This window comes from Bombina bombina, chromosome 10, assembly GCF_027579735.1.
Source record: "Bombina bombina isolate aBomBom1 chromosome 10, aBomBom1.pri, whole genome shotgun sequence".
NCBI classification, from domain to species: Eukaryota; Metazoa; Chordata; class Amphibia; order Anura; family Bombinatoridae; genus Bombina; species Bombina bombina.
Genome location: NC_069508.1, coordinates 204492603 through 204517488, shown reverse-complemented (window position 1 = coordinate 204517488; position 24886 = coordinate 204492603). Strand labels below are relative to the sequence as shown.

General features: G+C 37.6%; 1 protein-coding gene across 1 annotated transcript in view; it reads right to left on the bottom strand.

Annotated features, from left to right (window-relative positions):
- PATJ (PATJ crumbs cell polarity complex component) overlaps positions 1-24886 on the bottom strand; it is a gene marked incomplete in the record, with an annotated part of 974742 nt that overhangs the window by 908529 nt on the left and 41327 nt on the right. The window contains 4 exon segments of the mRNA XM_053693647.1: positions 4046-4187; positions 9833-9921; positions 21216-21315; positions 22678-22899. Coding sequence (XP_053549622.1) covers positions 4046-4187; positions 9833-9921; positions 21216-21315; positions 22678-22899 — 553 coding nt within the window.

Below are 24886 nucleotides of genomic sequence, written 5' to 3'. Positions count from 1 at the left end.
AGATGCCCAATCGCTACAGGCGGTGACACTGTGTGTCACTGTCTAACAATCTTCTGCTGGTGTTGGTGTGGGCGGAAGGCAGGTGGGCAGTCAAGCATGGGAGGGAGAGAGAGGGAGTGGGAGAGGCCCTACACTACGGAAAAGATTAAATAAAGGCACAGGGAGGGATGGGGCAGCTACGCTACAGAAAAGGGGATCTGGGGTGTGGGAATCCCCCTAACTAAAGATTGCGGGTTGGGGGGGGGGACACTACGCTGCAGAAATATGGTATAAATAAAAAATATATTTTTTTTAAATAAAGCAGTTTATAGGTACTGGCAGACAACTGCCAGTAGCTAAGGTGGCACCTAAAAGTTAGAGGGGGGAGGTTCAGAGAGCTGTTTGGGGGGGGGAATCCTACACTGCATAAAATATAATAATAATTTTTAAAAAAAGCCATATATTTTCATACTGGCAGACTGTCTGCCAGTACCTCAGATGGGGGTTATCAGTGGGGGAGGGGGTCAGTGAGGGATCAGGGGGTGGGATGTGTCAGGTGGGAGGCTAATCTCTACACTAAAACTAAAATTAACCTTTTAAGCTGCCTAATTAACCACTTCACTGCCGGGAAAAATAGAAGTGTGGTGCGCAGCTGCAATAAGTAGCCTTCTAATTACCAAAAAGCAATGGCAAAGCCATATACGTCTGCTATTTCTTTGATTACGCCCTGACGAAGCCCGACACACCCAGCGGGTGAAACGCGCGTCGGCATTGGACAAGCCGACACGGAACATGTGGTCTGTGTGAACGCCACTGAACATAGACGCTTTGCAAACTAAACGCTAACGAAGGATTTCCTGTAAGATGACTGTGGGGATCCAAAAAGGACTTTTTACCATCTACTAGTCCTTGGAATGTGCAGGAATGTGCAGGAAACAGGTCGTATGCTATTATAACTCTTGCCTGATAAATAGGCACGTCTTTATATGATCTGGATATCGCTACCCGGTTGTAAGGGTAAAACTGCAAGTCTCTAAATAACACCATCACTATGCAAAACTACTATGCAGTCTTCTACTTTGCATTTATGCTTACCATTCCTATCATGAACTTTTCATCCTCATGTATTTAAGACTGCTTGCACGAGACTGCCTAGCAACTAACAGAAATATATGCTACTATCTGTCCGTTACTCATTCCTGCTGAGCTATTTTCTATGCTTACGCTTATACTGTTTGCTACTTGCTTACTAACAGACGTATGTATATATTTTGAGATACATTATTAATAACTACTTAGATCCCATCAATATACCTGCACGGCATTAAGCCTTATATAATAAGGTGCCGTACGCAGCAGGGTGTAGTAGTTTAATAAGTGTGTCTCACTAATATAACTGCTCATATAAATGTATGTACACGACATTGACATGCCTTATATGTACTGCCCATAGTTACACTATATTTTCTTGGGCGCAATGTCAGTATCTACTTAGATCCCATTCTTATACCTGCCCGGCAATTAACCTTATACTTGAAGGTGCCGTTCGCAGCAGGGTGTAGTAGTCTGACAAAGGCTTCCTATGAAATACATTTACTTAACGGTTCATACAATGAGATATCTCTGTCTGACATGATAAAAAACAGCAGATTAAGCTATCTGCTGTAATATTGGTATACCTTTTGAAACTCTTTGTCAGTATATGTACTATGTTCAAGCATTCACACTAACCCCTGACCGGTCAGGTTTGTATTATAATTTTGTGTTTATTTATTTTTTCTTTTGTATGTACACATTTTTTGGTCCATAGTATTTAGACATATTGTATCTGTTTTTTAAACAATATGTCTCGCTAAATAAATAAATGCTAGAGATTGTCCTCTCTTGTGGCCACGTAAGTTTATTTTTTGGATACTCCTCATTTTACTTTGTTGAGCTAAATAAAATACTTTTTGAAAAGAGTGCTGAATTCCCTGTCTTTCATCCTGATATACCTGGCTCAGGATTTCTTCTCTGTCTTAAACCCATATAATATATATATTTTACATACACGTTGTGCAGTGCTTTGGCTATCTTACTGCACCACGTATATATACACGTCACTTCAGGATGCTCCAGCACTCGCGGCTGTTAAGTTACAGTCAAGATCTGGATCTCCTGAAGCTTCAAGCATCTGCCGCAAATGGAGCCAAAGCGCGATCGGTGCTCCGCCTCCATATAAGGGCAGATGCCCGATCGCTACAGGCGGTGACACTGTGTGTCACTGTCTAACAATCTTCTGCTGGTGTTGGTGTGGGCGGAAGGCAGGTGGGCAGTCAAGCATGGGAGGGAGAGAGAGGGAGTGGGAGAGGCCCTACACTACGGAAAAGATTAAATAAAGGCACAGGGAGGGATGGGGCAGCTACGCTACAGAAAAGGGGATCTGGGGTGTGGGAATCCCCCTAACTAAAGATTGCGGGTTGGGGGGGGGACACTACGCTGCAGAAATATGGTATAAATAAAAAATATATTTTTTTTAAATAAAGCAGTTTATAGGTACTGGCAGACAACTGCCAGTAGCTAAGGTGGCACCTAAAAGTTAGAGGGGGGAGGTTCAGAGAGCTGTTTGGGGGGGGGGATCCTACACTGCATAAAATATAATAATAATTTTTAAAAAAAGCCATATATTTTCATACTGGCAGACTGTCTGCCAGTACCTCAGATGGGGGTTATCAGTGGGGGAGGGGGTCAGTGAGGGATCAGGGGGTGGGATGTGTCAGGTGGGAGGCTAATCTCTACACTAAAACTAAAATTAACCTTTTAAGCTGCCTAATTAACCACTTCACTGCCGGGAAAAATAGAAGTGTGGTGCGCAGCTGCAATAAGTAGCCTTCTAATTACCAAAAAGCAATGGCAAAGCCATATACGTCTGCTATTTCTAAACAAAGGGGATCCCAGAGAAACTTTTAAAACCATTTGTGCCATGATTGCACAAGCTGTATATAAATAATTTCTGTGAGAAACCTAAAGTTTGAGAAAAAAGTACCATTTCTTTCGGGGTTTTTTTATTTGATTGCATTTGGCTGTGAAATGGTGGCATATGGGCCTAGATCAATACCTTGAGTTGTATACTTTAAATATATATATATAGTTTTGACAGGTAAATAAAAAACAAGGTTCTATTTCTGTTTAAATGGAGCGATAGCAAAAATGCTAAAAATTCTCTGGCATTTTGGGCAAGTTTTTGTCTGAAAGTCCCAGTAGTAAAGGGGGGGGGGCACAGTTAATTCCAAATAAAACCTTCATGATTCAGACAGACAATGCAGTTCTAAACAACTTTCCAGTTTATTTATATTATCTAATTTGTTTCAGTCTTAGGAGCAGCATTACTCTACTGAGAGATAGCTGCTGATCAGTGGCTGTACACATATCCCTTTTGTCATTGGCTCACCCGACATGTTCAGCTAGTTCCCAGTAGTGCATTGCTGTTCCTTTAAAAAAGGATGCCAAAATAATGCAGCAAACTTGACAATAGAAGTAAATTGTTTAGAACTGCATTGTCTGTCTGAATCATGAAAGAAACATTTTTGGTTTCATGTCCTTATAATATAAAGAAATTAACACTAAAATGATAGGGCGTTAAACAAGGTCCAGCATGGACAAATAACCTAAAAAAGTTGCAACCTTGGGGTATGAGCGGAGGTCTCATCTAGGTATGTGACAGGTGAGGGCAACAGTGGGAAAATTACCCCTTTGTAATTTACTCCTCATTTCTAAATATTAGTAGCCACTTGAGTCATTCTTTTGATGCCAAAGAGCCGCCATTTTTAAAATGATGTGCAGCTTATGTGTAGCAGGAGAGAGGTGCTCCTTGTACATTATGCCATTGATATCCTTATGTTCTGGGCATTTTATCCCCCCCCCCCCCACCTTTATACAGGTTTTATACAGGCATATAACTCACAATAGCTGCAACCAATGCTGTTTACCAGAGTTTACAGATCGACATACAAATAAGACTTAGCATACACAAACATATTAAGTAAACATATTGATAATTTGATTAATAAAATCATATTACAAATACCTTGAGCGGGAGATACATCAGCAGGGAGTGAACCAGGGGGTAGTCTATTCCTGGACAGAGTGAGATGTACAGTTTCCCCTGTCTGCCGCAATACCCCAACCACTTCTTGATTTGAGAATCCTTGGATGTTAATGCCATCAACCTAAAATTAAAGTCATGATATATGTTAACACATCTGAGACGGACAATAAAATAATAAACCTGGTTATATTTTTGTGACACAAATGGAATAAATAAGGCTAAATGCTAATGAAACCTATTGACTGTTGCAGCATTACATATGTTCTTATAGTTTGAAAACCGCCACATTTTTGTTATTATTAAGTGTAATGCAAAGCAGGCAGTATTGTGACCAATATTCACTACATTAATGTTTAGAGGGAGGAATAGAATGACATACCTTCATTTTGGAGATATCGCTAGATGAGATTGGCACTAAAACCAGACTATGAAGCCAACTTTGTGCACAGTGACCGTCTATAGAGATGAAGTTAGTGCAAAATAATACATAAAATGTGGTCTGTTTCAATTAAGTTAAATGTGATGTGTAATTTAAACTTTCTGGAGTATGCTGCATTGACTCATTTTAGTGTTGTAGGCCTCTGGGGATTGTATATACTGGGTTAATGTGTGGTTATTGCGTGTGTGGCTGGGTATCATGGACTAAGGAGGTTGATGGGGCCGTCACCGTTTTGTGGAAGGAACCATGTTAGGAGGGGGTGGGATTGTCGGTGTGTCTGGACAGTCGCTGGGTATGCCTGGGTGGTCGGTGGGTGTGCGTGAGCGGTTGGTGGGTGTGTCTGGTTCCACTGAGGGTGGGGCTACGGGAAATTCTGCAAATAGGCACATATAGCTGTCTCAGAGAAACAAAGTTCAGAATCAGGGACTGTCCCTCTTAAATAGGGACACAGTTGGGAGGTCCGTTATTGTTCATCTATATAATAATCTGGCCAAAGAAGGGTCTCAGTTATAGTGAGTTATAGTATATCTCTTGGTCTACTATTTTGTACTGTAGGATACTTTGCAATTTGTCTCACTTGTACATAAATCATATCACAAACATATTGGTTACATTAAAACATTTTCACTATGAGAAATGTTGGTGCTTGTGTTTGCATTATTTTTGTACAATGCCCGATAGTCCCGTTTGGTCAGAGGACAGTATATAAATCCCACAAACTGGGTGTTTTGTTTGGTTAATATAATCAACAACCAGAAGAACCAGATCACTAGTAGATGCCTAAAAAGATTTCATCAATACAGCTCAGATAAAAATTGCCCAAAATGTATTCTTTAATTAGAAAGGAAGAAATTAACAACCATATAAATGTTAATTCTGGAATCAAGTCTTCCCTTATGTCAGCTTAAAGGGACAGTCTACACCAGAATTTGTATTGTTTTAAAAGATAGATAATCCCTTTATTACCCATTCCCCAGCTTTGCATAACCAACACAGTTATATTAATATACTTTTAATCTCTGTGATTATCTTGTATCTAAGCCTCTGCAAACTGCCCCTTTATTTGAGTTCTTTTGACAGACTTACAGTTTAGCAAATCAGTGCCTGCTCCCAGATAACTTCACATGCACGAGCACAGTGTTATCTATATGAAATACATGAACTAACACCCTCTAGTGGTGAAAAACTATTAAAATGCATTCTGAAAAGAGGTGGCCTTCAAGGTCTAAGAAATTAGCATATGAACATCCTAGGTTAAGCTTTCAACTAAGAATACCAAGAGAACAAAGCAAAATTGGTGATAAAAGTAAATTTGAAAATTGTTTAAAATTACATGCTCTATCTGAATCATGAAAGTTTATTTTGGCCTAGACTGTGCCTTTAACTATTTGCACTATATAGCCCTTTCATGCTTACACATGTTTATTATTTTTCTTTTTTTCATGCTAAATAACAAAAGCTTAGTTAAAAAAAAAAAAAAAAATACACAACACACTTCTCACAATGTCAACCCATAGCATGAATAAAAAAAAAACACACACACACACACACACAATATATATATATATTATATATACACACATATACATAAATACACACACACACATACAAAACATCTCAGCAGAAAATGGTGAAATAACCAGCTGTTAAATGGGTCGAAAAAATGAAAAGTAAAAGTTAACTTTTATTTAGTAATGCAGGTAAAAAGGATTTGCCATAATATATATAATATATTATGAGAAAAGAGTCTGATATACAGTCCTTCAAACTTTTATCAGTGAAATGTATAAAGATTCAGGACTGTTTACTGTTTAGCCCCATTTTGAGCGGAGTGTACCGGGCTACATCTGTTACCAGTTTGTCCCAACAACGTTTACAATTACAGTTTGCTGCATGTGAAGCTGACCAGCATGTCCCCCCTATACACACAGGGCTGCTTTCGGAAGTATAATTACCTGCAACATTGGGATAAAACCTTCAACGCAGCAGAAAAAGAATTATCTGCGAGTACTAATATATGTGTACCTGGACATCACATAAGCAGCATTGATACACACCGGACTATATTGGAAAAGAGATTAAACTTCTTGCGCTATAAATCCAACAGCAAGGACCAGCACCACAGATGGATACTAGTTCCCTACAAACTAGCAAAAGGAATATTGAAGTGAAAAAAACAAGTACTGTGGGCGCCTTAAAGGGCAGGTAAAAAAAATATATGAGTTGATTATGTCCTAATACATATGAAAAAAATCTTTTAACAAATGATAGGCAAATAATCAAGAAAAAAACAACAGCCAATTGAAATGAATGTTAAAATATAATTTAATTAGACTTTACTAAATGTATTAAAAGAGTTGTAAGCGAAATAATTAATACGAGATAAATATAAAAAGGCAATACTAAATGTACATAAATAAATGCATAAAAACTTGTTTATATAAAATGAGTAATTCTCTGTAAGTGACCTATCTATGTAGAGAGAAGACCTCTAAAGACACTTCAAAATACTTAGCCTCTGCTGCAGACAGGGTTAAGGAAGCAAAAAAGCAGTACTAATGAGAGAAAACTAATCCTGGTTATTTAAGCAAAATATCAATGAGCTGCAACAATGATGCTCAATTCAATTTCAAAGTTTTAGGATTGGTGTAAAACGGCAATCCTGCGCAGGTTATAGCCGTGGAGAAACAGTACCTTAATTTGTTCAGGAGCTCCAAGTGTTTTTGTAATCCAGTGTAGCGGTTATACCGCCAGCATGAAACAGCTCTGGGAACCCTCTGTGTGTGATGGGAAGAAAGCCGCCGAGCTCCTCTCCCCTGCACACTCTGGAATTCCACCCTCAGCTGTGTGATATCCGTGTGTTGCTTCAGTGTTTCCTGGAGTACGGTGCCCTTAGTGAGCCACAATAGTGTGAAGAAAGTACTTCCGGCAACGTTTCAGCTCTTAGCAGAGCCTTTGACAAAGGCTCGTTTTACACCAATCCTAAAACTTTGAAATTGAATTGAGCATCATTGTTGCAGCTCATTGTTATTTTGCTTAAATAACCAGGATTAGTTTTCTCTCATTAGTACTGCTTTTTTGCTTCCTTAACCCTGTCTGCAGCAGAGGCTAAATATTTTGAAGTGTCTTTAGAGGTCTTCTCTCTACATAGATAGGTCACTTACAGAGAATTACTCATTTTATATAAACAAGTTTTGATACACACCGGACATAGTGAGCGATTGTTTCTTTTAATTTTTATCGTACAAATTGAGGTTGTGACATACCTATAACACAATCCTAGCGAGGACAAATAGTCACAACTCTGGACATTTCAGGGACTTCAGAAAAGAAACAAGCAGCAGTATTTACTCTGATACACATCATATACGTAAAACACATAATCAAACTGCTAGAATTGTGTGAAAGACTCTAGCACTGCACGATATAAACAGTCCTGAATCTTTATACATTTCACTGATAAAAGTTTGAAGGACTGTATATCAGACTCTTTTCTCATAATATATTATATATACACGAAATAAGGATTGCACTCACGGGTCTTTCTTGAAAAAAAAAAGCACAAATACTTCAAGGAAGACCTGTGAGTGCAACCCTCACTTCGTGTATCTCATAGCATCATTGCACCCAGGCAGCTGACACAGGGTGGGCAGAGCTGAAGTTTGGTTATATATATATATATATATATAAAGCCAAGAAGGTATACTCACATTTAGAACCCAACACACACACACAGTACTGTGCAAAAGTCTTAAGCCACCAGCAGCTTTGTTGTTTTAGCATAGTTTTAATGACCATCCATATTTAATTTTCCAGTCTCCTTATTAAGATACAAACAGAAAATACAGGACACGTACACAAAATATAAAAAAACAACACAAAAAAACAACACAATTTTCAGAACAAAATGGCTTCTTCATGCAAAAGTCAGTATTTAGTGTGATCCCCCAAGTAATTTTCTCGTATATTATACCAGGCTTCTTTCAGCACTCTCAGAGTTCTCCTCATTTCTTTCTCTGTCCAGGTGATCCCATACTGTCACTATAATATTCAGGTCTGGACTCTGTGGAGGCAAGTCCATGACTGTCAGTGTTTTATCAGCTGTTTTTCCCTCCAAATATGATTTCACTGTATTAGCAGTGTGCTTGGGATAATTATGCTGAAAAATAAAACCCCAAAATATTAAACTTGGATTTGTCACTCTATTATACTCTTTTCCACTGATCTTCATTCCAATCTTTGTGTGCTTTAGCATATCTTAGCCATTTTTATCCTGTTACCCTTCCGAAAAAGTGGTATCTTGGCTGCTACTCTTCCACAAAGACCATTTCTGATCAAGCTTCTTCGGACTGTAGAAGGGTCAACTTGGCATCCCGATGAAGCTGCCAGATGCTGAGCTAGGTCCTTGCTGGACTTCTTTCGGTCTCTCAAAAAAAATTTTTAAAGATTTTTAAAGTTTTCTTGGCCTTCCGGTCCCTTTTTTGTCCTTGACCTCTCCTGATTCTTCAAATTTCTTTATAACAGTTTGAATGCCACATTTTTGAGTATCCAATTTGTTTTCAGATTTCCCTTTGAGAGTGGCCTTAATGATGCAAAAGAAGTCTGCCAAATTCTGTGATTTTTGACATTTTGAATGAAACAATGTGATTGAAAGTTGGTCTTATTAGCAAGCTTCCACATGTGCAAGTAATGCTCAAGCATGTCTTTCACAAACCTGGTGTAATAAAGACCTTTTTCACAGCAGTCATTTTGACATGAAATTGTAGGACAAATACAGGTGTTGCCAATGATATTAAACTCCATTTAGGTTTTCGAATGTCAGGCTCCTACTATAGCTCAAGTGTAAGGGGAGGTCACACTAAATACTTGCCACAAGTTGTATTTTCTGATTTTTTTCAGTTTTTTAATACTGCATACAAATATCCTGTATTTTCTGGTTGTATTCTAATAAAGAGACTGAGAAATAATTATATATGGTCATTATACCATTGATAAAACAACAAATATAATGGTGGCCAAAGACTTTTGCACAGTACTGTAAATATAAAAAAATACCTGTACCTCTATAAACAGCAACAGAGGTAGACTAACGAGTTTACACATGACGAAAAGGACCATTACAGTAGGATTTCATAATCCAGCAAATGCACAAATAAAAGACAACGCGATAGCTCTTGAATTTCAAATCATCAATAGATTTTTTTCTGAGAATTTTAAGTTTGCTTCTATTTCCCAACCCACTGTATCATGTGACAGCAATCAACCAATTGCAGACTCATATACTGAATACCTGGCTGAACAGATGATATCTGAGATAAGTTACTCACAGCTATAATTCTGTCTTGTACTTTAATGTATCCACTTTGTTCAGCAGCACTACCCGGTATAATACTCTTCACAAACACTCCAGAAGATCCTGCAAGAAAAATGACATGTAAAGAAGAGGTTTAAGAAGCACTTAACAGGTTAGTACGTACAATGCTAGGTGGACAAAGTCTCTGCCATGTTGAGATGAAGGTGAAGGTTTGTTACAGCTTAGGAACAGACAAACTCCATCATGCAGTGGTTGACAGCAAGGCACAAGGATTCAAGGAAGAGTGTAAAAGAGCTGTGTACCTTGGACGAGATAAAATGTCTCAAGGGACGGATGTCAGCAACACAGTAAACCTGCATACCTGTACTTATCTTTATGTTCTGATGCATCATCATGGGGGAGTGGGGGAAAAAAGGAGACAGTCGGACAAAGCATATTTTATCATTCGTTTTTCAAGAAACAAAATCCTATGAATAATAGGAAAAGTTATGCATTTACATATATAAATTGCAATACGATTTCCGTCTGAGGCTTATGTAGATATTAAAGGAATATGAAACTCAAATAGTTTCTTTCATGATTCAGAAAGAGCACAAAACTTCAATCAAATGTTAAATTTACTTCTTTAACCCTTTGAGTGCTAAGGTGATTTAAGTTTCTTTTGGGGGGGGGGGTTTAATATTCTTAATTTTTTTCAGATCCCCAAGACTTACACCGTTGGAAAGGTTAGGCGATTACCTTTTCGACGGATACAAGCGTCTAAGCAGCATGCCCCCTTTCCCTATACTTTGTATTGTAATTTTTTAATAAAGTTGCGCTGTGATGTCATTACGTCATTGCGTGTGACTTCACTGCGCATAACGTGAAGCCCCGGCGATGCCTGTCACTATTCAGGCCCGATCGCCGGGGTAGGAGCAGGTGGGAGCCCCCAGATCATCCCTCAAGGTGGGAGAGTGCTAGCGATGGCTCTGAGCCGTTGTTAGCACCAGAGTGGGAAACTCTGAGACGGCTCAGAGCCGTCGTTAGCACTCAAGGAGTAAATACAATTTTCTCTCTATATCTTTTGTTGAAAAGCAAGGGCATGTCTGGAGCACTATATGGCAGCAGTTTTGCAAGAATGTTATCCATTTGCAAGATCACTAGACCGCAGCACTATTTCCTGCCATGTAGCGCTTCAGAAACCTACCTAGGTGTCTTTTCAACAAAGAATACCATGGGAAGCAAATTAGAAACTTTTCAAAATTGTATGTTCTATCTGAATCACAAAATATTTTTTTTGGGTTTCATATCCATTTAATGTAATCCAATCTGGGGGGTAACCCCGTGCAACTGCTGTAGAAAGGTCACCTATTTTCTAATTAAGCCAGTGCTTGTCTGCAGGAAGAAAAGACGATATTCATAGTCACAGACACTTCCCATATATCAAATCTTACTTTATGTCAATATACCTAGAACATCCTACATTTAAAGATTTGGTAACAATCTCCAACAACAACAGGATTGTGCCTTAGCTGAACAGACTGATAGCGAAGAGTGGTTTTAAAAAATATTTAATGAGTTGAAACTGAAAGTTTGAAACCAAAATGTACCAATACTAATAAGATTAATTTAACCACTTACATTTGACCAATGTATACGGCATGGATATTTAGCTTTCACAGGTACATGAGAGGATGTATAAAATAGGTGTAGAAAGTATTTAAAATCAGTAACTTAAATTGATTTAAAAAAAAAAATTTGAAATGTGCTCGAGTGTATTTCAATTTGAAATAGAAGCAGTTCTGCTATATACTTTCATTAGCAAAAATGCTTCTAGTAAACGTTATTACGGTTTTTCAGCAGCATATGAACATTTGCTATGAGGGCCTGTGCATCAGTATTTAAACATTCAGCAGTGGCTTGTATGACAAATCTGAGCAGGCACAGTGTTTGAATACTTATGCTTGGGTCCGTACAAGATATGTTCATATTCCATTAAAAAAAACAGTAATCGTAGAAATAAAATGTTTCTAAGAAAGATACTTGATGTCTAAAGAAAGCGAAAAACTTGAAAGATTCTAAGAACCAAATTTAGATTCCATGGTGGGGACATTGGCTTAATAACAGGACAAATCCTTACTAAGGCCTGAACAAAATTCTGAATGTCAGGTAGATCTGCAATTTTGGGGGAAATAATACAGAGCTGAAATGTAATCCTTTAACCCCTTAATGACCAGCGACATACCCTGTCCATCGCTGGTCTTTGAATGGGGATTGCTATTTTGATAGCCCGGACTCGCCGCCAGCGGCAAGACCGTGCTATTCTAGCATGACTGCTGCCGGAAGGGAGGACATAATTGCATGGTACTGACACTCGAGGGGCGAGACCCTCGCTACAATGACCTGAAACCCCTTAACAACCAGCGACGTACAGGGTAAGTCACGGTCGTTAAGCAGTTAAAGCGCTTGCAGACAAACCCTTATACAAACCCTCTTGTAAAAATGAAAGCATGCTAGGAATTTTAAAAGAATGCCAACTGAAGCCATTCTTTGCACACCAAAACAAATAAATGTATGACAAGATTTGTGAAGTTTATCTAGTAACAGGCTTTCTAGCTTGAATTAAGGCTTCTACAACCTTATCTTAAAAACCTCTGTTTTAAAATTAGGTGTTCAATCTCCAAGTTGAGAGACTCGAGATCTTGATGACAAAAAGGACCCTGAAAAAGAAGGTCACGCCTTAATGGAAGAAGCCGCAGAGCAACTGGACACAATACAGCTCCACATACCAAGTTCTGAGTGGCAAAGCTGCAGCAATCAAAATTACACAATGAAAAAAGGCTTGAGCCTTCAGAGGGTTCTTTGGAATTTGAGACAGAAGAAACTTTCCTTTGGGGAGGCTTGGTCTATGTTTAGCACCAAAGGATCCTGAACAGATCTAGACCAGGCCTTCTGAAAAAGGTGTAATCTGCCCCTACCAGAAGTGGAGGCAGACTTTTTGAGTGTTTAGCCATGTTCCAGGAAAGATTAGACTTCTAGAAAGGTCTGGATGACTTGTTTTTAAGAAGAGGTGGAGGATCTATAGTTCATTGATTGATGAACAGAACAAAACTATTTTGAGATCTATTCTTTCCTTTAGATATCTTGTCTTGAGGAAGAAAAGCTCATTTGCCTCCAGTAAATGATGTCATCTAGACCAGGTCCAAATAAAATCTTTCCTTGAAAGGGAAGGGATAGAAGTCTAGATTTTGAAACCATGTAAGCAGACCAAGATTTGATCCACAAAGCTCTCAAAACTGATAACACCATGTTCTTGGCATTAAAGTGCCATAAAACAGGTTGAGATCTGTGCATATCCTAAAAGGGCTATTTAATTTAAAATAGTTTCCATAAAAATTGTTTAAAAATTGCTGGCAAGTATTTTAAAATAATTTTCAAAAATAAGCAAAATAAATTACATAGCTAAACTGCCTATAGCAGCTAACTCCACCCCTCTTATCAGTGTTTAGACACAGGCATTGTATTTCAACTGAGTTCACAGCTTTTAGGCAGTACCAGCAGATAATCCCTATTCACTTTTTGCATTTTACCAAAAGAACAATAAACATAGATACAGCCATAAAAGGAATTGTGTGGGGGTAGTTAGAGCTTTACAATTCAGAAACTAAAAAGAAAGGGTTAATGGCAAGGCATTGCAATATAAATTTGCAGGTAAAGTAATTAAAAGTACATATTATGTTATTTTGTCTCTATCCCAACTTGTTTTATGTCCCTTTAAGTCTGATAATATCAATAATAGCATCACAGATAAATTGCATTTGCTGACCAAACAAACAAACTTAAAGGGACAGGAAACCCCAACATTTTATTACACGATACGGATATAATATACAATTTTAAACAACTTTCTAGTTTACTTCCAATATCAAAATTGCTTTGTTCTCTTGTTATCCTTTGCTTAAGGAACATCATTGCACTACTGACAGCAAGACGAACACATCTAGTCAGCCAATCACAAAAGACAAATGTGTGCAGGAACCAATTAGCAGTAGCTCACCCTAGTGTAGAATATGTGCGTATTCTTTTTCAACAAGGGTTACGAAGAGAACAAAGCACATTTGAAAATAGAAGTGAATTTAAAAGTTTCTTAAAATTACATGCTCTATCGGAATCATGCAAGTTTAATTCTGACTTTCCTATCCCTTTAAGATGACATTGAAAACCGTCTTCAACAGAATTATATGACATCTGTTCAGATATATTACCACACTAAAGAGTAGAGGCAGCCAAGACACAAGCAATACTAATAGCTGGTTTAAATTAATAACCTGCTCGAAGGAAGGCCTTTTTGTGAAAAGATTCTCATTTCCTATCCATAGGGTCTTAAAGTAAAGGTAAACTTTGGTGAATGAAAGCCCGTTTTTTTAAAAATACTATTAAAAACAGGGGCACTTTCATTCATCAAAGTTTACAAAGCAGCCGTTTTGTTAAAAAAATTACCTTTTTTTCTTTTCACAGCTAGAGCTGCTTCCTCCAATCACAGCTTTCCCCCCAGGGTAGTAATTGCCTGAGGCCATGCTGTGATTGGAGGAAGCCGGCTTAGTCATTGCTGATACGTGAAGAGAGGCTCTCTAGGTGGGGGAAGCTGCTCTAGCTATGAAAACAAAAAAAAAGGTAATTTTTTTTTTAACAAAACGGCTGCTTTGTAAACTTTGATGAATGAAAGTGCCCGTTTTTAATAGTATTTTAAAAAAATGGGCTTTCATTCACCAAAGTTTACCTTCACTTTAAAAAGAGGTATTATCTGCCATCTTCCTTAGGAATGGTTTCCAAAAGTTCAACACCAGACATAGCTAAAGGAAATATTTTTTTGAAAATGGATTGAAAAAGAAGACCCTGCTTAGACCACATCTTGCTGATAATTTTAGAGTTATCACCTGAGGAACCAGAAAAAGTTCTGGTATTTTAACAGACAGTTTTTAAGATTAAATCCAATTGCTTAATGGATTTTTCTCACATAGGCTTAGGATCCTGTACCCCTAAGGTACGTAAGACCTTTTTTAAAAGAGTTTTAAGATGTTCAATCTTAAACACAAAAAGATGAAGAGCAAGTATCCTGATCTGAAACGCCAGGTGATCAGAAAATGTTTCTCCCTCAGAAGAGGAACCTGAGGAGTTAGAATCTGAGTCTGCAAGTAACTGTTTAACAGTTCTAATTTTAAAATTTCAGAAGAACTGGGCAAATCAGAAGAGAGGTGTTTGACAGAGACTCTTTTCTGCTTGACGCATGGCCACCAACTTCTAAGACCTATTAGAGCGCACAAAATCTTTAAATCCAGGAGCAAAATCTGAAGGGCTCCCCTGTACTGTACAAACAAACAAAGGAATCCAGAGTCCCAAGAGTGTGCAAGCTGGGAGGGCCACTGTGCAAACCTACAAATAGTATAAAAAGTCACTATAGACTGATTAGAGTGCATAAGGTGATCCATACAAGAGCTGGACAGTTGAGCTGGTGGAGTAATAGGAGTTAGCTTACAGAAAATGCATGTAAACAATTGATCAAAAGATCCATCATCCACTAAAGGATTTACACAAATGGGGACAGTTCCAGAATGCCTCATTGCAGTAGCTAATAAAAGTCAGCAGACAGAAATGTCACACTAAATAGCAGTAACAATTTTCACAGGAGATAGAAACAAATGGAAATAATTCAGGGACTTAAAAACTTTAAAGTTTGAGAACAATACAAGGAGCAAATGCTAGTAAGCTCTATAAAGACCTCTGCTGAAATACGTTGCACAGTAGCAGAAACACTTAATTTAACCTTGTGTCTTGAAACTTAAGGAAAAAATGTACCCCTCTATAGAGATAGGTATATGAGACTGCAGAGTATTGGATAATTGTCAGAGATTAACTAGTGAGAAAAAAATAAAATAACTGCATATCCAACAGAGGTCCCTACTGCCCCCTAATCATTTCCCTTAACTATAGATAATAAGAACCCATAATGTCTATTTTTATTATTTTGCTATAATAAAGCCCCCTGGCTATGATGTAACATTACTAAAAATATACCTGCTAATAGCCTGTAGGCTATGTAGGTGCCAAATAATCATACTTACCTGCCAAGCACCCAGCTGTAGAAATTACTGTGTCCAGTGTATAGCCTATCCAGTGCTGAGCAAATTACAGCAGAGGATATAAATGAGGAGTATATCGACAACCCAACAGTAGGAGGCTAAAAGACCAGTCCCCACAACACGTGTGGCATGCTAGTGACTAACTCCTCCACTGGGAGTAATTGTGTCATTGTCCAATACTCCAATTTCCCCTGTCTCTTAATAGCCGATCTCTGAGGAGGAACAATTGGTCTCAAATATGTCTTAGAATCCCTGTCGACTAAAGAATCAAGAGCACCTCAATTCTTCTCCAAAGTCCTGGTAGGCAAAGTTTAGACTGGCATACCAGTGAGGTGGGAGGGATGAAATGCTCTTGAAAGTTTTGGGAATCTTTAACAGCATATGGGATAAGTTACAAAATACCTCAATAAATGGTATTTGCCAATTTCTCTGGGCATTATTATTATTATTCTTTATTTATAAAGCGCCAACAGATTCCGCAGCGCTGCCTATGGGTACAAGGATAACAGTACAATGGAGAAACAATACGATAAGACAACATTTTACAGACAAAAACAGGGGGAATTGAGGGCCCTATTCCCATGGGAACTTACAATCTAGATGGGTAGGATGGGAAACAGGAGGTGGGGACTGCAAAGGTGAGAATAATATTAGTGAGGAGATAGAGGGCAGTTGTTAGTTAAGTTAGTATGTTAATAAGTCGGGTGATAAGGTTCCCTGAACAGAAAGGTCTTTAGGGAACGCTTAAAGGAGGAAAGGTTAGGGGCAAGTCTGACAGCACGAGGAAGTGCGTTCCAGAGGGTTGGTGCCGCCCGAGAGAAGTCCTGTAGACTAGCATTAGAGGAGGTGATGGTAGAGGATGCAAGAAGCAGGTCATTGTTGGATCTTAGGGGGCGGGCAGGAGTATATTTGTTGATGAGTGAGGACAGGTAGTGTGGGGCAGCATTGGTGAGGGCTTTGTAGGTCAGGGTAAGAATTTTGAATTTAACTGTTGTGAATGGGGAGCCAGTGAAGGGACTCACAGAGAGGTGCAGCAGAAACAGAGCGTCGAGAGAGGTGGATTAGTTTGGCAGATGCATTAAGGATGGATTGGAGGCGAGAGAGGCGGGAGAGAGGGAGGCCAGTTAGTAAGTTGTTACAGTAGTGAAGTCGGGAAATTACTAGGGAGTGGATTAGCTGTTTATTAGTTTCAACACTTAGAAACGGACGAATTTGGAGATATTGCGTAGGTGGTTGCGGCAGGATGAAGAGAGCAATTGGATGTGGGAAATCAAGGACAGATTTGAGTCAAGCGTGACTCCAAGGCAGCGGACTTGGGGTGATGGGGAGATAGTGATGGAAAAATTAGAAACTGGAGTAGAGTTAGAGGGGGGAATTAGAAGTAGTTCGGTCTTAGACATGTTTATACTTAGGTGGTGAGAGGCCATCCAGGAGGAAATGGCAGATAAGCAGTCGCTGATGTGAGAATTGACAGAAGGAGAGAGTGCAGGGGTGGAAAGGTAGATCTAGGTATCGTCAGCATAGAGATGATAGCTGAAGCCATAGCTGTTGATAAGTTTACCCAGTGAAGAAGTGTAAATAGAGAAGAGTACAGGACCCAGGACAGAGCCTTGAGGTACTCCAACAGACAGAGGCAAAAGAGGAGGAGGAGTCACCAGCAGAAGAGACGGAGAAGGATCTGTTAGAGAGATAAGAGTGAATCCAGGAGAGGGCAGTGTCACAGATCCCAAGAGAGCTGAGAGTCTGTAGGAGAAGGGGATGGTCAACAGTGTCAAAAGCAGCAGAGAGGTCCAGTAAGATGAGTAGTAGCCTTTGTTTTAGCAGAAAGGAGATTGTTAGTAACCTTGGTGAGGGCAGTCTCAGTTGAGTGTTGGGGACGGAAGCTAGATTGCAGGGGGTCGAGCAATGAGTTGGAGGACAGGAATTGGGTTAGGCGATTGAAAACTAGTTTTCAAGTAATTTTGAAGCTAGCGGGAGCAGTGATATGGGGCGGTAGTTTGCAGGGGAGTTAGGGTCAAGGGAGGGTTTTTTGAGGATGGGGGTGACCTTTGCATGTTTGAAGGAGGCAGGGAATGAGCCGGTAGAGAGGGATAGGTTGAATATGTGAGTGAGAGCCGGAGTGAGGGTGGGAGACAGAGGGGGAATTAGGTGTGAAGGAATAGGGTCAAGTGGGCAGGTAGTGAGGTGAGAGGAAGACAAAAGGGAAGCCACTTAGCTCTCAGTGGTTGGGAGGAGGGTGCAGAGAGTGGCAGAGGGGGTGACTGGGCATTCACAAAAAAAAAAAATTCTTGCTGATGGTTCACATTTGTAAACCCTGGACTAGATCTCATTTTACGGATACTTAACCCATTAAATATATAGCTATTTCCAATCTGTATTTTCCCCTATTTGGGAAATGTATTGAAAGATATTCTGTGTGATTCAACAAGCAAAGTACATCCAATCGTCAAATCATAATTTCTATCTCCCAGTTACATTCAATTTAGGAATTGAAAGAAAAAAAGAATTGCCCATTAAAATAAAATACAAAACTTCTTGCTACAGTTTATAAACCTTTAACACTAGTTTTCTGTATAAAAGTAGTTTGGACATCAGAACAATTTAAAGAATGTTTATATCAATAGAGCTATAAATAGAATTTAGCCTACATATTTAGCTAATGGTACAACAACTTGGTCTTTGTTTTTATTTCCTCTGTTCTACTAAAATGATGCCCAGTGTGCTTATCAATCCTTTTTCCAATGAAAATCATTATCTTAAGGTTACAAGAGGATTCCTCTGTTTTTTGCCATTTTACAGTAGTCATGTGATATCTAGAGAGTCATGTGATGTATCATTGGAAACATGATAATCTCCACTTTTCAATTATGGGTTTTCCTGCATATATATTTACTTTTAGCAGGAAAAAGGGGCCCAGGTATAGGATTTCACACTATAAGAAATTGTCTAGTTGCTTAAAGGGACATATAAGTGCAAAATACAAATTCTTTAACCCCTTAACGACCGAGGACATGCCAGGAACGTCCTACAAAAAATACCCTTAACGACAAGTGCATTCCAGGCACAGGAAGGTCGGGGGCTTAGGGGGCTCAATTAGAGCTACATAATTATTATTTTATTTTTTATTTAAAAAAAAAAAAAAGCCTTATTTTAGTACTGGCAGACTTTCTGCCAGTACTTAAGATGGCGGGGACAATTGTGGTGTGGGGGAGGGAAGAGAGCTCTTTGGGAGGGATCAGGGGGTGGAATGTGTGAAGTGGGAGGCTGATCTCTACACTAAAGCTAAAATTAACCCTGTTTGTGAAAAAGTGAACGATTTTTTTTTATTTGATCGCATTTGGCGGTGAAATGGTGGCATGAAATATATCAAAAGGGGCCTAGATCAATACTTTGGGTTGTCTACTACACTAAAGCTAAAATTAACCCTACAAGCTCCCTAATTAACCCCTTCTCTGCTGGGCATAATACACATGTGGTGCGCAGCGGCATTTAGAGGCCTTCTAATTACCAAAAAGAAACGCCAAAGCCATATATGCCTGCTATTTCTGAACAAAGGAGATCCCAGAGAAGCATTTACAACCATTTATGCCATAATTGCACAAACTGTTTGTAAATAATTTCAGTGAGAAACCTAAAGTTTGTAAAAAAACGTTTTTTTTTTTTTTATTTGATCGCATTTGGCAGTGAAATGGTGGCATGAAACATACCAAAATGGGCCTAGATCAATACTTTGGGTTGTCTACTAAAAAAAAATATATACATGTCAAGGGATATTCAGGGATTCCTGACAGATATCAGTGTTCTAATGTAACTATCGCTATTTTTGAGAAAAAAAATTGTTTGGAAACAGCAAAGTGCTACTTGTATTTATTGCCCTATAACTTGCAAAGAACATGTAAACATTGGGTATATCTAAACTCTGGACAAAATTTAGAAACTATTTGGCATGGGTGTTTTTTTGGTGGTTGTAGATGTGTAACAGATTTTGGGGGTCAAAGTTAGAAAAAGTGTGTTTTTTTCATTTTTTCCATCATATTTTATAAAAAATTTTATAGTAAATTATAAGATATGATGAAAATAATTTTTTTTTAGAAAGTCCATTTAATGGTAAGAAAAACGGTATATAATATGTGTGGGTACAGTAAATGAGTAAGAGGAAAATTACAACAACAAAAGAAATGTAAAAATAGCCTTGGTCCCAGACGGTGAAAAAATGGAAAAATGGTCTGGTCACAAAGGGGTTAATGTGTTACTGTTACTTTTGCTTGCATATAACTGTGTTTAAAAGGGACACTCAATCAAAATTAAAAACTTTCATTATTCAGATAGAGCAGCCATTTTAAACAACTTTACAATTTACTTCCATTAACAAAATGTGCACAGTCTTTTTATATTTAAACGTTTTGAGTCACCAACTCCTACTGAGCATGTGCAAGAATAAGTGTGTATGCATTTGTGAATGGCTGTCACATGGTACATGTATGCATTTGTGATTGGCTAATGGCTGTCACATGGTACAGGGGGAGTGGAATGAGACATAGCTTTTAAAATTGTCAGGGGAAAAAAATCTACTACTCATTTGAAGTTCAGACTCAGTACTATTGCATTGTCTTGTTACCTTGCATTTGTTGATTATGCAAATCTACTGTGTTGACTGGTCCTTTAACTTCTTGAAAAGGTGAGAAAACACATTGTTAATGCCAGCTCCAGAGCAACAATGCAATACTGGGACCTAGCTGTACATATCTGGTGAGCCAAGGACAATGTGTAGTCACAAATCACCAAATAGCTTCCAGTATTGCATTGCTTCTCCTGAAGTATCTAGGTATGCGTTTTAACAAACACCACCAAGAGAACAAAGTAAATTTGATAAGAGGAAATTGAAACATCTTTTAAGAATACAGGTTCTATCTGAATCATGAAAGTTTAAATTTTGATGTTCATGTCCCTTTTAAGTAGTGTCTCTTTCAAAAGAGAAAAAACAAAACAGAGATAGATTTATATTTTGTAATCAGAGCCATAGATCAACACGTCACATCTTTACTCTAAGCCTGCGCCTAATGACATTTAACATTGGCCACATCATATCTATAGAATCACTCATTTAAAGATATTCAATTCCACTGAGGGTCTCATGCGCCTGCAAAATAGCGGAAACATTGGCTTTTCTACTATCCAATCCAGGATACAAAGTAGTGCTGTAATTTGTGTAAACAAATATGTATATTTTACATTTTTAATAAAGAATTGTTCATCAAGTCTGACACAAATAATTACCTCCACTTAAAGGTCCTGTGTAGCCAACTATTGTTATGCCAAGACTTTGTCCTTCCTTTTTTGTGAGTTCAACATCATATATATCATTGTCAGCATTTTCCTGAAAATATATGTAATGTGCGACAAGACAACAAAAGTAAGACGCTGCAAATATGCGTTTTATCTTTGCTTGAAATACAATGTGATGCAAATGATTAAATTGGAATGATGAAAACACAAATCACTCTTATGTTTACCTGAAAGCCCATTTCATAAATTGCATCCAGTGTCAAAATGATACGGAACCATCTTTAAGGAAATATTTATACTACCATTAAAGTTTCTATGGTCATTTGCTATCACCAATTTTTCATTTTGGTATAATGTGGGGGGGGAAATAAATTGGCGATTCTAGAAGGCGAAATTGGCTAAAATGCAAGTCAATAGATAATAAATATCATGTGATCAGGGGGCTCTCAGAAGATGCTAAGATACAAGTTAATCACAGAGGTAAATAGTATATGAATATAACTGTGTAGGTTGTGTAAAATTGAAGAATGGATAATAAAGGGTGTATGTATCTTTTTACAAAATAAAAACTTTTGGAGTAGACTGTCCCTTTAACACAATATTTGCTGCAATTGTTTAACAATAGGTAAACGCTACCCACCATTTGTCTTACTTGGAGGAGCCAATCTGGGCTTTAGTCCAAACAATGCTGGATACTGTCATAAAGTTAGTATAAAATACATTGTTTTGCAGTTATCTGATAAAGCCAATAAGGTTCAGATATAAATTAGCCATGAGAAGTCATTAGGGGCATTCCAAGTTCTTTAGAATTAGAAATTGGTCAATTTTTCCAGAGCTAAATTACATGAAAGAGGTCAAAATAAATCATATAAATACATTGCAAAAGTTGTTTAATTACTCATAACGAAACAGTTTATTTGCAAATTACAAGGTGTTTTCTGTCCCTTTAAGGATGCGCCCGTAAATTCCAACCTAAGCACTTATGCCCATCACAGGAGAGTAGAATATCTGAGCTTTGTTTTACCCAGATATTTCAAGGGCATATACAATATATATATGTACAGTGTTCTTTCATATAAAAAATACATTCATTAAAACGATATGCCTGTTTGAGCACAGGGCGGCAAGAGGAAATGTGACCACAGTAAGAAACATTCTAGGCACATGGGAAGACTAAGCAAAAACAAAAAGAAGAAGGCGCTCCAATGGTGCAGGGAAATAGAGTGGAAGACTCCAGACTAGGGTCTTCTCTGCAGCAATATTAGTTTTAATATTCAATAACAAAAATATCTACCAAAATGTAGTGGGGGAAAAAAATAACGTGGGTCTATACTAAAAGACTGAAAACATTACAAGTACTGATATTAAAAGTTTGACAAATATATATCGGTATGCTAAACGTAGTGTAGTTGAGTAAATATTGTACTATAAGCTAAATAGCCTTTCTACTTACGGGGCTACTGATTTTGATATCAGTTGGCGCCAGTGAACCAACCGGCAGTGTAGCAGGAGCTGGAGGTTTCAGAGACATTTTGCCAACTGGTTCTCTGGCAACCAACATCCTTACAGAATTTCCGCAGTTCCTCAAAACTTGAGCAACCTGATCACTGGCCAATCCATGGACATTGGTGTCTCCAATTCGTAAAATGTGATCTCCGGTTTTTAATCTTCCATCCTACATTTTTGATACATGAAACAATTAGTAACATTGCTATTAACAAGTGTCAACGTATTTGGTAACAATATATGACAGAGACAACACTGGCTAAATGATCAAACAAAAGGGAAGTGCTCAACTGATTAAAGTGAAGGCAAAGTTAAAGGAACATTAAACTCATAGTATAGATCAGCAATTATGTACTGAACTGTCTCTTAGTGTCAGGGTACCTGTGAAATAACATTAAATAGACTACAGATGCATCACATAATCTAATATTTCATTTTTTGCTAATATCTAATTTGAGATGAATTGGTCTCGCTATAGCCCCAACACCCTCTTGTTCTAAAACACAGATGTGTAGAACAAAATAAACAGACACTTGTAAAACTCAAGATGTCACTTTAACAGAAGATCCCTCTTCTATGTAATAAAAATCATCAGGTAATGACCCCATGTGGAGATATACAAACGTAATGTCTGAGATGGGTCTGAGATGGGTCTGGGACTGAACCTCTTTGAAGCTTAAGTATATGCATAAAAAAAACAGGTTTTTCATAAGGGGGAACCACTTTACATACAAGAGTTGATTATCCCCTGCTGAGTGGATACACAGGATCTCCTGTTTACCAGACTTGGTGACAACTTAGATTTTAAATAGCAGAATGTAAACTTAAAAAGTCATATAAATGATTTGTCTCTAATTTTCAAATCTATTTAAAATATTCATATAACATATATATATATGAACCTGGGGGATGTGTCTAACGCATAAGATACCTTTAAATCTAAAGTGAATCTATAACTGTCTATTTTAAGTGTTTAACCAACTTACTTCAGAATAACAACATTTTTTCTTTCATTTCAGACTGAGGAGAAAACAGTAAATTGTCCCATAAAATTATATGTAAATTGTGTTTTTCATATACTCAAAATAACACTATCAAGAGATGTATTGAATGTGAAATGTGCTGTATTATTATTAATATGGGATAATAATCAAATGTGATTTTAAATGCATTTTAAAATATTACTAGAGATATGCTCATGTTAAGTCTCAATAGGTACATTTTCAATGATATTAGATGTTACCATATGTACTGAACACAATTTATTAATATCAGAAAATAGTGAATATATTAAATATACATTTGAAGATATGTAATAAGCTATATTTGCTGTAAGCAGTGTTGAAAATGAAAATGTTTGTTTTTGTCTGCTGCCCCCAATGGCCTAAATCCAGTATTACAACCAAAAAAATATTTGGCTGTTAAAAAAGGCATTTCCCAGTAGCCAATCAGACAAGCTCCGTGGGGCGTATCCAAAAAGGTTCACCAATGATTAGAATAAAAAGGGGTGGGGTATATCATGTGATATAACCTCATGCATAGGAGAAAAAAGGGGTCTTTGGCTTGCTAACATTTTGACGGATAACCTTGCTGCCTTTTTCGGACACAGTCACTATAAGCGAAATATATTGCAAAATTCCTCTCTTAATTTATGAGGTGAACTTCAATTTTATCTGGTTACGTATAAAGGGTTTTATATTTAAATCAAAAGGTATTCTATAGCTATAGTTTAATTAAAGCTGGTGATTTAAGAGGGCACTTTGTATTTTAAGTTATATCCATAGTCCTGTGTAAATTAGAACCAGTCAAATTCAATGCTAGATAAGCTTGTTTGCTAGATAAAGGTTTTTTTATATTTCATAAGTCAGGCTTATTATTGTGAAATTTAATAACTGGTTATTGGAATTAAATCTCTCTGGTGTTTATTAAGTTATTTGCAGCTATTGTGAGATATTTCAAAATTGATTATTATATTTAAATCTCTGATTGTTAAATTAAGCAGAGTAAGCTTGTAATTCATATTGGGCATTGAATTGGAGTTATTGGCTAATCATAGAAGATTCTGGTATTTTAGTGTGATATTTTAATGTGATTCATTGTAAGTAAGGTTCATTTTAGAGATATATTTTTGGTTTATTTTATAAAGAATAATATAA